At 43.3% G+C, this 15,239-nt stretch overlaps 1 protein-coding gene and 1 long non-coding RNA gene across 4 annotated transcripts in view; one reads left to right on the top strand and one right to left on the bottom strand.

The window, feature by feature from the left end:
• LIMA1 (LIM domain and actin binding 1) overlaps positions 1–13,436 on the top strand; it is a 26,583-nt gene extending 13,147 nt beyond the window's left edge. For 2 of the 3 annotated variants that reach the window (XM_065659520.1, XM_065659522.1), the window contains 7 exons: positions 994–1,102; positions 2,580–2,740; positions 5,320–5,427; positions 7,512–7,563; positions 7,858–7,973; positions 10,682–10,815; positions 11,214–13,436. In XM_065659520.1, coding sequence (XP_065515592.1) covers positions 994–1,102; positions 2,580–2,740; positions 5,320–5,427; positions 7,512–7,563; positions 7,858–7,973; positions 10,682–10,815; positions 11,214–12,216 — 1,683 coding nt within the window. In that variant the 3' untranslated portion in view covers positions 12,217–13,436. The remainder of the gene's footprint in view (positions 1–993; positions 1,103–2,579; positions 2,741–5,319; positions 5,428–7,511; positions 7,564–7,857; positions 7,974–10,681; positions 10,816–11,213) is intronic. The other variant, XM_065659521.1, reaches the window with a different exon arrangement.
• On the bottom strand, positions 13,233–15,223 carry LOC136003681 (uncharacterized). The gene is made up of 2 exons (XR_010608168.1): positions 14,852–15,223; positions 13,233–13,643 (listed from the first exon to the last, which is right to left on the bottom strand). It is a non-coding gene; the product is annotated as an uncharacterized LOC136003681 (long non-coding RNA).
• Between the last annotated feature and the right edge of the window lie 16 nt (positions 15,224–15,239).

Consider the following 15,239-nt stretch of genomic DNA (forward strand, 5'->3'; position numbering starts at 1 on the left):
AAAACTTTGGAATTTCCTTCAGTTTGGTGACCAGCAAATAAGAAACTTGTTGGAAGCCAGGGTTGGGTGGGGGGGGGGAATATGTGGTTGGAGCATCTTGCCAAACCTGCCTTTTTCCTTACATTAGCCTCAGTCTTCGTTTCCAACCAGCTCTGTGATTTAACTCTTCCTAGGGAGGGAACAGAGATCTACCCTGTTTTAGTATTCTGTAGGTTGACTTTCAGGTGTGAAAACTTCCTGCCTTGATGCAGTTGAATTAAACTCTGCACTTCATGAGCATTTCTCAAAGGTGCTGTCATTTCTTTTCACAATTTCTTTTATTGAGCATCAGATTTCGGGGAGCTGGACTCAACAAATGAGTATCATTGTGATGGAGCCAGCCAGAGCATCTGTGTGGCAGTGCTGCAAAGCTCCCTGCCCAGCACTGCAGCCTTCCAGAGAGTGCTTATCCTGGATATCTGAGAATATTTATCTCTGGCTCCCTCCTGCTTAAGCTTCAGCCTTATCAGACCTAATTAGGGAATTATTTGGTGCCCAATGCATAAGCTGTTCAAATCAAAACAAGTAACTTCAGGTAATGTTCATTACAATAATATTTCTTCTTCTTTCTGTTGCTGAATATCAGTGCAAATTATTGATGATAATGACCTTGAACATTAGCTTCAAACAAAACTGTATGAAATGCAGGAATATAGGTTGAAGTTTTGTATTTGCAGTCATAAGTGCCTAAAAATCTGATTTCTGTGGTTCTGGGACTTCCCAACAACGATAACTGCTCAAAGGGCATGTGCTGACCTCTTCGAGAGGGGGTTTTCCAGATGGGAGAGGGTCAGCTATTCTGTGACCAAACTTGATATTAGTTAAATAAGATGTCCCTTGCTCTACTTGTTTCTGCCTGTAAAGCAGATTTGCTACTGACACCTGTGCAGCTTAAAGGCTTATAGGGGACGGTCTTTGTGCAGGCAGCTGATGGGTGGCTCTTGTCTCTCACAGGTCTCCAGAGAGCAGAGGAAGACAGCAGTTGGGAGAAGGATCTCTGAAAACAGCCTCTCTTCAGAGGACTTTGATGTTGGCCAAGGAGAGAAGAGCCTCAGCACATCAGGTCAGTAAACCTCCTGCTTGCAGTTTGTGCTTTAGTTCAGGAAATAAGCAACACAGTGGAAATAACTTTTGCCTGTCAGAAATGCATCTTCCATCTGTAAAGTCCATGTGAGCATTGCATTTGATTAATGTCTTGAATTTTAAACCCTTATACCCTTAAGCATGGGAAGCCAAGGCACTGGAGATAAGAAGCTCTTCCCTGTGAGGGTGCTGAGGCACTGGCAAAGGGTGCCCAGAGAAGCTGTGGCTGCCCCATCCCTGGCAGTGTTCAAGGCCAGGTTGGATGGGGCTTGGAGCAACCTGGGCTCATGGAGGTGTCCCTGCCCATGGCTGGGGGTTGGGACTAGATGATCTTATGGTCCTTTCCAACCCAAACCATTCAGTAAGTTAAGGAATGGAACCCATTTTCCCCTGTGTCTTAATCCTAGAACTACATTTAATAGTCAGACTAATGTAGGAAGCAGTGAACAGACACAACATGTTTTCTTGCTTCTTGCTTTAATTCTCATCCTCATGCTTGTCCAGCCTTATGACTTGAGCAGAATTGTGTCTGGAGACTCTTTTCTAACAAAGCATTTACAATGTTCTGTGTTTTCAGCCTATGGCTAATACATCTCACTACTTGGTGAAGCACATTGTGTTCTTATTTGAGCAACACTGGAGAGAATGGCAAGAACTGCTTATATTAGTTTATTGTTCCCAAGAGGGACCTTAATGATTCATGCAACCTTTTAGTCCACTAACTAGAGAAAGGTCTTTCTTTAATCATTCTTTATTGAATTAAATTACTTCTGAAGACCTGGCCATTACACAAAGAAGTTACATAGCTGAGCAGGCACAGGAGCTGGCTTTTTTACCCTCTTTGGCTAACATCTGGCAGTAGAAATGAAAGATGAATGGCAAGTAATGGGGCACAGTTCTGGGAGTCAGGAGATCTGCACCTCTGCAAAGCCTTAGGCTCCTCTGGAGATAAAATGAGATGCTCCAAATGATCCCGTGAGACTAAACTGAATTATTTCATAATGTGTTTGTTCTTGATATCCTCATCTGTAACGTCATGTGCTAAATGATTCTCATGGAGAAGGTGGCAGTGGCAGGTGAGACTTCCTTCCTTGCTTCCCAAAAGACTTTGACAACTATTCCACTATAGGACTAATGCGTATTTCCATTTAGCCACCGTAGCAGCTGCTTGGATTTGACAGTAACAGCAAACCAATCTTCAGCATTAAAACTGTTTGCTTTCATTACTTCTGAGACCACTGGCTGCTGCATCTGGTGAATATGCTCCTTCTGAAACCAGCTGCATTAACTATGAGGCTTGGAGCAGAAATCTTGGACTGAAGCATTTCCATGCTCTTCAGATCTGGAATTTCTGTGGTCCTGGGAGTGGGGAAGGGCTGGGGTTTGTAAATCCTTCCGTGGACAGATCTGTTGGTGTTCCTCAAAGTTCCCCTTTATTCATGTGCTGCTTTTTGCAGGGTATCTTGTAGATTCTAGTCCAGCGCTGAGCCCAGAGAAGGCAGAGACCAAGAAAAGCCTGGAGATGCCTCGCTTAACAGAGACTTCCATAAAGGATAGGCTGGCCAAATACCAGGCAGCTGTGTCCAAGCAGGGCACTTCCACGGGCATCATCACCACGGTAAGTCTGTTCTTTGGCATAAAGCAGTGAATTTATGTCCCAGCCTGAGACTGGAAAGAAGATCTTGCGGATACCAGGCTTTCTGAAGACGATGCCATCTTTTGAAACTAACTTTGTGCCCATAGGAGTTGTGTGTAATGAAGAGCTGCAGCTACATCCTGCAGGAAGAAATAAGTATTTGCATCTTCCTGGAATACTCTTGAAAGTTTTCCAAGGATTTTAGTTGCTGACACCCTGACTGAGGTCCTTCTGGGACATAGAATCATAGAATCAACAGGCTGGTTTGGGCTGGAAAGGACCTTAAGATCATCCAGTTCCAATTCCCTGCCACAGGCAGGGACACCTTCCACTAGAGCAGGTTGCTCCAAGCCCCATCCAACCTGGCCTTGAGCACTGCCAGGGATGGGGTACCCACAGCTTCTCTGAGCACCCTGTGCCAGCGCCTCAGCACCCTCACAGGGAAGAACTTCCTCCTTATACCTAACCTGAACTTCCCCTGTTTCAGTTTAAACCCATTACTCCTTGTTCTATAGCTGACATTCTTTTTTTTCTGCATTTCTCTAGCTCTCTGCATGTTTGTTTTAAAACCGACTCAATTCTGTATTGTACATCAGCTATAGGCTAGGGGAAACCAAGGCACAATAAGATGAAGTGACTTTCAATGTCGTATAGTGCATAACCTGCATCTCTTGGCCTGCAGCTTTGGGATCTCCAGCCAGTTTTACACCCTTCTGCTTTTCACCTCCCTTCAGGTCTTCTCGCCCATTATCTGACTCCAGTTAGACTCTTGTGAATGAACCTGTGCCCATTTTGCAGCTCTTTGGTGAGGAAATGAGCAGTTAATGAATCACGGTGAAGTGTTGCAGCTGAAGGGATGGCAAGAACCTAATTTTTGTTAAAAAGTGCTTTAGTACATTGCTGGAACTGCCTGATATTTTGTCTAATGATGGGAACTTTTATTGCTAAAGTATTGTTTTTATTAAGCAGAGTAATAAATTTTAAGAGGATTGGCCTTTATAAGTTAAGAAACTTGCCTTGGAAATGAAAGCCAAAAAGAATGGTTCTAAGCTTTGGAGGAATGTGTGTTTCCTGGGTATCTTTTTAGAGAGGCAAAAGCTGAAATGATTTCTGAATTTCATACGCACTCTGGGCCTAATTCTCCAACCCTTGGGAGGAAAGTTGAGTAAACTTCACTGTGTGAATGGAAAGGAATTGCAGCCAGTGCAGCAAATGTGATTAACTGCTGATTGCAGCATCCTGTTTCTCACCTGGATCCAGTTTGTTAGATTGCCCTTTCCAGTTTGTGACTCAGATTGGTGGCTGATCCACTAAATGAGAGCCTTCAGGCAAGAGATTTACCATCAATGTCTCTTGATGCAGATCCCCAGCCATCTCAGCTGGGGAGTGTGGCTTTAGCCTGATGCCTGTAGGATGTCCCATTTGGCAGAATCTCTTTTGATTCTGGCCTGGCACATCCACAAGGCCAGCACATAAAATGGAGCAAATAACGGTTTCTGAGGCCAGTGTTTGCAGTCCTTCTGTGTTCCAGTAGCAGCCATTAGCTCTTGGATGTTCTCCTTCCCTGCTGACAAAGCCACCAGGGCTCTTTTGATATGGTAGTGTGGTATTTGTACTTCCCTTCTCTTCAAATGTGTCACATCTGTGCTACAAAGGAAAGCCGTAATCTCTTGGGAACCACTATTTTGAGGGCATTGTGGTGTAATTAGGCTTGCACTGAAACTGATAGACACTTACAGTTGGTTAGAGTAAGGGTGAGAAGTGATCTTTCCCATGCATTGCAAGTGGTAAAGGAAGGGGAGGTAAAGATGATGGACAGCACGTTTAGAGATCAGATATTAAAATTCAGTCCCAAACCTATTAGACGTGGTTGGGTTTGTGCAGACTTGTTTACAAAATCCAGTGGGATGCTGGTGCTGGCATTTGGCTGTTTCTCTTTCATGTCGCAGAGAAGATGCCTTGTGAAAGGCACGAGTCTTTCTGCAGTTATCTCGTCTCCTGGGGCAATGAAAGAACCAGGAGATTTCACTGGAGTTAATTTTTCTAAAGTATGAAAGATTCTTTTGTGCAAATCTGAAACAAGTCAGTTAAGAGCACAAATCTCTGTAAATAACAGCATTAGGGTTTTGACAAGTATCGAAGCAAGGGTAGGGTTTGCTTTCATGTCATACCGTATTTTGCAGTCACACAGTGCTTGAGTTAGAGCTTGTCTTGACATGTAATTTGAAATGAAAAGTTGCCATTTCTGGGAAAAGGAAGGTGTGGATGGAGCAGGGGAGATGAGAGCTGTTTTTTAAACAGCAATCCAGAAGAAAAAAGGGGTTGTTGAGAAAAATGCTGACATTCCTTTCACAGAGTATAGTAAAATTCTACAGCCCCATCTTTTCTCTTCATTAGAGTGTATCACTTCCCAAGAATGTACAGCTTTTTCTGTCCCTGCCTTTTAAATATCACTGTATATACTAGGGAAACAGCTGAAAAAAAGATATTAAGAAACCCAGAAAGTAAATACTGTCCTAGGGGAAAAGAACCTGTCAACTTTCAAGTGCTTTATCCTATAGAATGAGATTCAAGCCAGTGAAAGTGAACTCAAGAATTACAAATCTGAGCAGAAGGAGAATATGCCACCAAGTCCTGAGGACTCCATTTCCTATCAGGATGGGGAGAAGGTAAGATGCTCATGCTGGTGAAGGTCGAGGGCTTCACTTTCAGCGGAAGTGGTTGTAGAAGCACAGCTGATGTACTTGTTCCGCAAGCCATGTAGGAATGGAATGTGAGCAGCTGGTACAGAGTGTGTGCGTGCTGCACAATTCCTGGTTTAAGTTATGTTTTTAGACTGTAAATTGGAAGCGAGACAGTCTCTGTGGAAGACTTGAAGCAGTTGTAGGGAATACCTAGACATGAAGGTTCAGTTTCCTTGGAGGGTTCCCCTGTCTCAGTCATGACATGTCTGTAGCGGGGCAGAATCCTTCAGTGTCATGGTTATGTATTTTCTGATGGCTTCAGAAGCTGACAAGGGCTGAAACCTCTGATGGTTTTCTGGGGGGTTTTGTGTTCTGTTTGGTTTTACTTTGCCACTGATTTTTGATGCTTATGATGAAGCTACCCTAAACATTTGTGTCTCATGTTCCCTAACTGTAGAAAGGGGATTCACAGCTCGGCAGTTGATTTGTTTGTGGGGTTTGGTGTTGGGTTTTTTGTTCTTGGTTTTTTTTGATAAAACAAGAAATAAACTACACTAGGAAAAAAGAGCAGCTTTGTGTGACACAAGTAAAAGGAGTTTGTCACTGTTTCTTCTGCACTTAGTGGCTAGGTTTTGGTTAAGGTAACTGAGAATGCCAGTTTGGGTTCGTTCCTGGGTTTGAGCTTCAGCTGGAAGTTGAGGCAAAATTACCCTGTGAATGAGAGACAATAAAGCTCAAGCTCAGGCTTTTGTGGACTAAACTGGGGACAGCAGAGGGGATAAAAGTAGCTGAATAATAATTGGGGTACTGTGTATTCCAGCCACTGGGAACACGTGGCAGCCTAATGCCGGGAGGGCTTTTAGAGCTTTCCAGCCTGCCTTGGGCAAGGGGCCAGGTTGTTGCTCTCAGCTGTTCCTCACTGACAGCTGAACAGCTTTGGGTTCTGCTGCTTTTTGCTCAAAGGTGAGTTAAAGAACATTGGTTAAATCAGAATTCCTCCCTGGTTTTGAATGGAAGAGTTGAATAAAACCTCTTGTATTCAGATAGAATTGGGAAGTGACTTGTTGAGGTGTCCAGGTGCAATAAGGAACCTGAATAGGACATTGTTTGAGAGCCAGGCTTGTCCTTTCGAAATGACATTATGGACTTTGGAAATAAGCCTAATGAAAGCTGCTAGTACTAAATGTCAGAAACTGACAAAAAGGAAACAAAAGGCACATGCTAACCTTCTCTGTCATTTTTCACACTGAATCTGGGATTTAGTAGCCAGACATGTGTGACTCTAACAGCCACAGAACACGCTGATGCACTTCCCCATATGCTAGTGTTAGTTACTCCTTCAGTAAACCAGAATATGTTAATATATGTAACTCGCTTCCTCATTAATTTGCAGACTTCAGCTGCTTGCAGTGGACCTTTCAATCATTAAAATGAATTAGTGATGATTTGCAGTTAATCTTGTTACAGTGCTTTAGTGTCTCAGTGTAGCTACTTACAACTATTTCATTTAATAGTGCCAAGTTTAATAAAGAAATACACATCAAGAGCTTTATTTGTAATGTGTTTAGTAGCTGAAACTGGTTTTTATATCCAGCTCTACACAGGGTAGGTCCAGGCATGCTTGTCCCAGTGTTGTCAAATGTTGGGAGGGAGCCATGAGCTTTCCAGTAAATGTATACTACTTGGTGTCAAGGGATTTCTAAGTAAGAAAACCTGGCAGGTACATCATCAAAATCCACAAGGATTTCTGAAGACTGATAAAGATGTATAAGCTACAGGTGTTTGGGAAAACAAAATTAGGAGTTTGTGTGTGTGAACACTGGCAGATGATCTTAATATTGCAAGAGCTGTAAAATTATGAGGGTATCTACTAAAAGACTACCATTCTTGCAGTCAGCTGGACTCTACCTTGTGCCTGACAAAACAAAGAGGAGCTTCGGGTACACTTCAGTATGGCCAGCCTCTTTCTGTTTCAGTGCTCACAGTGTCAAACTGCCTGTTTTACTCAGCTCCTGATTATTCAGGCTTGAGAAGGTCAAAGGTGCTCATTGTCTAACGTTCTCTTGCAGGTAGGTGAGAACAACTTGTCTTTCCACTCCGGTCTCCTAGAGGATGGCAATGGTAAGCATTTAGTTCAGTGTCCACAGTGAGCACTTTGCAGGGATGGAGAACAGTTCATGGAAGTTAGATGTCGGATCCCCATATATTAGTTTATTTTTCATATCAACTTAACTTTCCTGGTAACTCAGAAAAGTACAATGATCATGTTTATATCTCTAGATCTCAAGGTTTAATGGCAGATGAATGTTCAAGGAAAAATGTGTTGGCTCTTAACTGGTTGGGTGTTATGAACATAAACTTTCCCTGGTTTTAAAGTCATTGTAATTGCCTTTTCTTCCTTTTCTATTCCCTTAGTTGGACAGAACTTGGAGAGGGAGACAGACATTCAGAAGCCTGTCAGCACAAAGCAGCAGAATTTTGGTTCTAAACAAGGTGGTCAGACAGATGCATCTCTGCCAAAAGCAGTGAAGGTAAAGCAGCTGTTCAGTCTTAAACATTGGTGACTGTTAAAACCAACTGACTTCTCTATTTAATATTGAAAAGCCTGCATGCAACTGATGTGGTCACAAAGGATCTGGCAGTAACTGTATCAATATCTGATCTGTGTTCATGAGGGAACTTCAGTTCAGGATGGAAAAGCATCTCAAACCTCACTTTTTCTTCAAAGACTCAGTTTGAGTTGCTGTTAGAGCAGTGTGCCCCTGTGACAGAGGCAGTCTCTTCCTCTTCAGTGTGAGGAAAAAGGCTTTGAGCTGGAGCTCTTGGAAAGTCAGTGCTCACAGAGACTGGCACTGAGGTCCTTATACTGAGCTTCAGAGCCTTTAGGAGGCTGGGACTTGGCTTTCCACCCTCCTCTTCCAGCTGTTCCCAAGGTAACTGCAATTGGTGGCAACTTTATATTAAGGGCACTGTGGTGACTGACTCCACAAAGATTGAGTTTGACATTCTGAGTAACAAGTCTTTAATCTTCCATTGTCTTTAGTGGGAGCTACAAAGCATAAAGCAGATGGAGAGCTTCTTGGGTAGGAATGTATTTGCTATTCGTTTCAGACACAAATGGCAGTGCTGAAGGTTTCGTTCCCGCTGTACTTTCTCATCACGTGTGATGTCTGGAGTTAGGATGCCTGTTCCCTGGGCTGCCACAGACTTCCTGGCTCACTCCTGAGGAAACAACTGTGCTTTTGTTGTTTTCCCCATCTTTGAGAGGAACAGCACTGACCTCATGAAAACCAGTGAGATGTGGCTGCCCAGCGTTAGTGTTCTGGGGTATAAATGACAGTATGTGAAATGAGAGCTGCTTGTAACACTTTTGTAATCTCAGACTCTTACAGCATACAAGGCACACCCAACCTGTGGGTTTTGGTCCTCTGTGCTGTCTCTTAACATTACTAGAATCATTTTAGTCCTCTACTTTGTTACTGCCTTAGATGCTGCACTGCCTAGATAGAAACCCAGATGCTGTTTATTCATGTAAGGTTCCTATTTGTCTCTTCCAGCTTCTGTTTCCTGTTCTTGGTTCCTAACCTCTGCTCCTGCCTTCTGCTTCCCTCCTAATGTGAGCTCAACTCTCAGCTTTCTCTCAAGCTTTTTATATTTACTGGGCCTCACCTTCCTCCTGTAGCTCCTATCTGTAGTATGCCTGGAAAGGAATTGCTTTCTCTTCACACCCTAAAACGCCTCTCCACCAGACATAGGGCTCATTGTTATACAAGTAAGTTCCTCCTCTTAGACAGGGATGTGCATTGCAGAAGCATATGCCAGCACTGTCATGTCATGTATTTTGTTGGTCAAGATGACATCATAATTACGACTGTAATCTATAAGCTCAAGCAATGCTTTTAAAGAAATTAAATACCTATTAAACTGGAATTAAATTGGCAGCAAACTGTATGGCTGTGACAAACTGACTTCAGCTGGCTCTGTCTTCAGCAACCTGTCCCTCTCAAACTGTAACTTTCATTGCCTAACCATTGTTTCCAGCCTGTTATAAATAAATTGCTCAGATTAGGTCTTCCTGTGACCTTCCTGGTTTTTAGCCATCATATTTTTTCTTAAAGCTTTTCAGTAGGTTTGTAGCAGGTAATTCTTTCTCAAAGAAAAGCTCCAGTAGCAGTGTGTCTCTGTGCAGACCCATGGTATGGAGCCAGGCACTCTCTTACCTTGCTGCTAAAGTCATTGTAATCAACACACGGCCTGGAACTGTCAATTTTTCAACTGTTATTTAATTTTCCTTTAAAGTGTCTTCCTTATCAGCCAGCCTTAATTGATTCCAAGCAGTGAATGGCATCAAGTGACCTTTTTTCATGGACAATCTACTTGTGTCCTTGATGCTGCCAGAAACAGGATCTGAAATCGTTGCCATGCAGCACAGCAGCAACACTTGACTCCTTAGTGTCATAGTTTACCCTTGTACTAAACCCCCAGGAAGCTCTCTTAATGAGCACATGAACAGTTTTAGCTGTTTAACCTCAAAGCCCTCCTCACTTTAAGTCTTGAGCAAGTTTGAGGGCTGTGTGTCCTGAAACCTGAGTAGTTTCTTTGTGATAGAGCTGGAATTGTGGGCAAATGGAGTCAGAAGTGTTTCCTGCTGCCTGTATCTGCACTGAGACAATTTCCTTCTCTTTAAGAGAGGAGAACGTTGACCTAAAGTGGGTAATCTCAAACTGTGAGCAGCCTGCTCCATTCCTCTTCCCTCTCACCCTCTGCCTTTTATTTTGAGGGTATTTCAGCTCTTTTTCTGTGCTGTTGTTTTTTTTTTCCACTTTGCTAACTCTTGTACTGACTGTATCTACCTCAGTGTTTCTTTGTCATTTTCCTGTCAAGAAAAATGGAAGTTGCAGAACTCGATTAGACAGCTTTTTGGGAACTAGCTCAGTCAGAGTTAGAACTGAGTTCTGGTAGTTTCATTGTTCCTACTCAACCATTGCTCAACTTGGGATGCTTCAGCTGTGGAATTCACTGGGGTGAAATCCTGGCTCAGTGTCAAGCCACAGCAGTCCTATGGGCCTGTCATTGCCTCTTCCTACTCCTTGCCCACCAGAACCCACTCTGCCATAATTAGCATTGAGTTGCAGAAAGGGAATAGCTGCAATGTTTCTGGGAGCTCTGGAAGCTGTGCATGAAGCCAAGTCCCCAGCAGCTGATTCATTTTCCAGTTAACTTTCTCTTCTTCCTGTAGAAGTTTCAGTTGCCAATGAAGGAAACCTGTGTTGGGTGTCAGAAGACCGTGTATCCCATGGAAAGGCTCTTTGCCAACCAGCAGGTGTTTCACACGAGCTGCTTCCGCTGTTCCTATTGCAATAGTAAACTCAGGTAAACACACTGCTCCGGATGGGAAGTACAGCTTTCCTCTAGCAGCTGAGAAAGTGCTGCTCAGGCTTAGCTGAGTTGAAGGCAGCCATAATGCAGTGAATTGGAGAGGAGCGTAGGAGTGTTAATACACTCCTGGTTCTGGCAGTGGCTTTTGCACTTGATGAAGTCTATTTTTAAACTCTTAATGGAATTTTAAGTGGGGAAATGTCCAATTTTGTAAAGAACTCCTGACACTTGAAAAGAGGGTCATGCAAACTCATGAAAGTGGTAAGACTGTCTTTTCTAAACATGTTGGAGGACTGAAATTGAATCTCTTTGGTAACATAACTAAAATAAACAATCATCTGGGTGGCTGAGGCTCAGAATGTTAACATTTGACTTTGTATTTTCCTGAACAGTCTTGGGACGTACGCGTCTCTGCGTGGGAATATTTACTGCAAGCCCCACTTCAATCAGCTCTTCAAGTCTAAAGGCAACTATGATGAAGGTTTTGGACACAAGCAGCATAAGGAATTATGGGCAGGCAAAACTGAATGTGAAGAATCCCTGGAGAAAACTGTCCATGGTGTAAATGCAACAGAAAGTCCACAAAGCCCTGGAGTAGAGGATGCTCCAATTGCAAAAGTAGGAGTTCTGGCAGCAAGTATGGAAGCAAAAGCTTCAGCTTTGCCTGAAAGAGAAGAGAGACCAGCAGAAACTAAAAAGCTCAGGATTGCCTGGCCGCCTCCATCTGACCAAAGCAGTCAAGGAAGTGCCTTAGATGAGGGCATCAAAGTACTCAAACCCAAATGGCCCCCAGAGGAAGAGAGTTCCAAGCCAGATGTGCTGGAGGAGGTGGATCTGGATCTCAAGAAGTTAAGAAGGTCTTCCTCACTGAAGGAGAGAAGTCGTCCCTTTACAGTCGCAGCCTCATTTAGAACAGTATCTGTTAAAGGCCATAAACCAGAGAATTCATCATCTCCTCCCAAGGCAGAGAGAGACGTGTTGAAAATAAGTGAGGAATTGGAGAGAGAGGTTGTGGTAGACAAAAAGCAAAAGGAAAAGAAGGTTGAGAATAGGAAGATCCAGAGTGCAGAAGAACAAAATGAGGAAGAACAGGAATTGTCTGGTATCAAAAGAGTAGAGCATAACTTTGTAGAAAATGGCCAGGTGAATGCAGAGACAGATGAGGAAGAGCACTGTATGGAAGAGCAGGACATTCCAAATGAAGAATTCCTTGAACCAAATTCTCCTAAACATTCCAGCTTAGTCAATGTCATGACTGCTAAGGAATCCTCTCCTAACCAGAATCGCAAATCCCAAGATGTTGGTTTCTGGGAGGGTGAAGATATGGAAGATCTATCAGTGGAAGAACAGATCAAAAGGAATCGTTACTATGAAGATGATGATGATGATGAATAAATTGGCCTTTACCAGAAATCTTACTGCAAGGTGCTGGGCCTTTTTTTAATGGGTGGGTTTAGCTTTAACAAAGAGCTGTCCTCCAGGAAAGCGATGCTGTACTGCACATCGACATCAAGGGAATTCTATGTGCAAAGTATCTCAAATATCTAGGAAAATACTCTGGAAGCCTGCAAAGAGTATATTTAGGTGCATGGAAGCAAGTATCCAGCTGTGGGATAGCTTCAACAGGTAATCTGTGTCCACAGCGTGGGAACAGAGCTGTTCTGTACTCCTACTGTCTTACCCCTTTTGAGCTTCACTACGTATTTCATTAACAATTTATGGAATTTCACTGTGCTCACAGTGCTATTGTGAAACAGGCTTTCTATAATACACTACTTCTACCACTACAAATGCTACTGCAGTGCTTAGGGACCAATTTCAAAGGGACTTTCTGGCCTGCTTTAAAAATGGTAACTTAATGCACTTTAAATACGGTTAAAGGGCACAACTGGGCTGGTTTTTTGACAATTAAAACATTTATGTGCTTAGTATCAATCAACTAAACCATCTCCAACTGAGTGCAATGTGATTTTCATTCTCAAAACTGCCTTTGAACAATTGAAGACCCCCTCTTCTTGTTTTTCTCTGTGCAACTGGAATGGTGTGCCCGTTGCTGGAATGCGTGTATTTTAGTGCTTATCCAGAAGCTGTGCTGACTGACAGATCTCTTTGAGGACAAGTCAACCCTTTTGCAGTAGCCTGCAGGGCATTACTTTTGCATTTCATGTGCATTTGAAGTGGGTTTTTTGTTTTTGTTTTCTTTGTTGTTTTTTTTACTTGGAGTTCATCATCATTCATTTTAAACTGCAGATACTATTTTAAGGCCTTTTGACAACTTTGAAATCCTACTTGTATCAAGCTGCCATAAATCTTTTCATTACAGCTGTGAAATTATGCTGCATTGGGAAAATCTCTGGAATAAACCCATCTGAACAGTGCAACTTTGATTGCTGGCATTGAAGCTTAGTACATTTTTAAACTTGACTTCATTTATTTTACAAATAACGAAATCTTGAACAGTGGAAGGAAGATGTCCTTTTATATTAGCTTATTATCTGTACTGTATTCTCACGAGAATTAGCTCTTTACTATACTTGAGGTGTAAAATATTCTGCTTTCTTAACAGTCCTGCTAACTACAAAACTTTCAATAAAGTTTGGTCATTTCCATGAAAATTTAAGCCTGAAGACTGGATTCATACTCGATTCACTAAGAAGTGGCATTAAAAATAGACCATGGGAGAAGCTGGGTGAAATCCCGGTGTTCTAACTGGAAGCTGGAGACCAGGCAATGTTTTTTGTGGTGCCACTAGGTGACACTGTGTGTTCGCTTTTTTCCTGTTCGCAGCCAAACGAGCAGACCGTGCTCTCATATGCAGCAGCCTATGGAAGAGAGATTAGAACAGGATGGGCAAAAGAAGTAAGAAGGTGCAGATATTTTACACTTCCATTTCTGGGTTTAGGTGGTTCTCTGACATGGTAGCTGAGGACAACTGAGAGGTTTTTAATTCCTCCTTCCTATAAGCTGTTTTGTATTCCACTCATCTTCACTTAAGCTTGAGGTGGGTTTGGTTGGGAGAGACAGAGACTGACCAGTAAGTGTCCTGCAGCAGCATGAGAAAATGCATGTGTGTATGACATCTATATAGGGGAAGGAGGGAGAAGGGAGAAGCAGCCTGCTATCTAGCTGGAACATAGCAGCAATTTCACATCATAAGGTATACAACATACTGCTAATTTTTCTTTGTTCTTAAGGGAGGGGTAAGACTTGATTTGTACAGATGGAGGTATTGCAAAACTGAGAAAGCTGCTGTGCAAGCATATGCTGCTTTCTGTCGTCTTTTATCTCTTCCTAACAAAATGCATTTGGTATCAGGTTTCCTCTTGATTACTAAGCAATTGGAGATCTTTCTGGCTAGAAATTGTGCTAAGTGTATTTGAAAAGGAAGGGAAGAATATTTATGGGCTTGGATTTATTGGATATGTTCCTAAGAAACTACTTGTTTCTTAGGAAACGCAATTCAATTTCACAATGCATCCCCGGCTGCATAATGCTAAAGCAACACTGGCTGCAGTTATCAGAGACTTTAATGGTGTAAATCATTAGTCCTGGTTAAATCTGAGGCAGCTGCGAGTCTGAGATACAAGGACCCGTGCTCATCACTCGCTGGCTGAACATCATCCAGGAGAAATTAGCACAAGTGGTACTTTTAAATAAAGCTCTTGATTAAAGAAAAGTGAATCATGAACGAGCCTGTCCCTGAATCTATTAGTTATCGTAGTATTTGAGTGCTTAATGGGCCGTTTAATTTGCTCTCAACTGGACAGATGCCAGAAGAGCTATTATATGAAGGATGGATCATTTGCTACAGTGCACCAGGAAGTTGATGCTGGCCACCTTTACGGAGCTTGAGAGCCTAATTGAAAAGCTTGCCCAATAACCCTCATCACAAGACTTGACAAGCTAAAACAGATTTTTATGAACGTTTTAAATGCTGTAAGGAATAACCTAAAGCCAGCCAGTGTACCTCGTGTGCTTAGATTTTGTCAAACCACATCGCTATTAGTAAAGCTAACCCTTGCTATCTTACCATTCACTCTTCACAGACAAACTGCGCTGTCGTGCTGGCAGCACCGGGAGCTTTCGGAGCTGATGTGAGCCCGCCTGAGGAACCGGAGGTGCTGGGGGGGGGTGATTACTTGCACTTCCACAGCGCTGGGGCTGCGCTCGGCGCCTGCCTCAGCCGGGGCCTCCCCTCGGGGTTTAGGCCGCATTAAACACTGCCTTGAGGGCTTTTTTCAGTCAGAACCACCCGTGTCTGCTCGCCGAAACCCCGCTCCGGGGCTTCGGAAGCGTCGTCCGAGCCGCCCCACCGCTGCGTCCCCTCAGGGGGCCCTGAGGCAGCGCCGGGAGCGCGCACGCACCCCTACCACCCCCCAACTGCGCCTGCTCCGGACTAACGGTCCACGGCGGGGGGC

The sequence above is a fragment of the Lathamus discolor genome, chromosome 23 (assembly GCF_037157495.1).
Source record: "Lathamus discolor isolate bLatDis1 chromosome 23, bLatDis1.hap1, whole genome shotgun sequence".
In the NCBI taxonomy this organism is placed as follows: domain Eukaryota; kingdom Metazoa; phylum Chordata; class Aves; order Psittaciformes; family Psittacidae; genus Lathamus; species Lathamus discolor.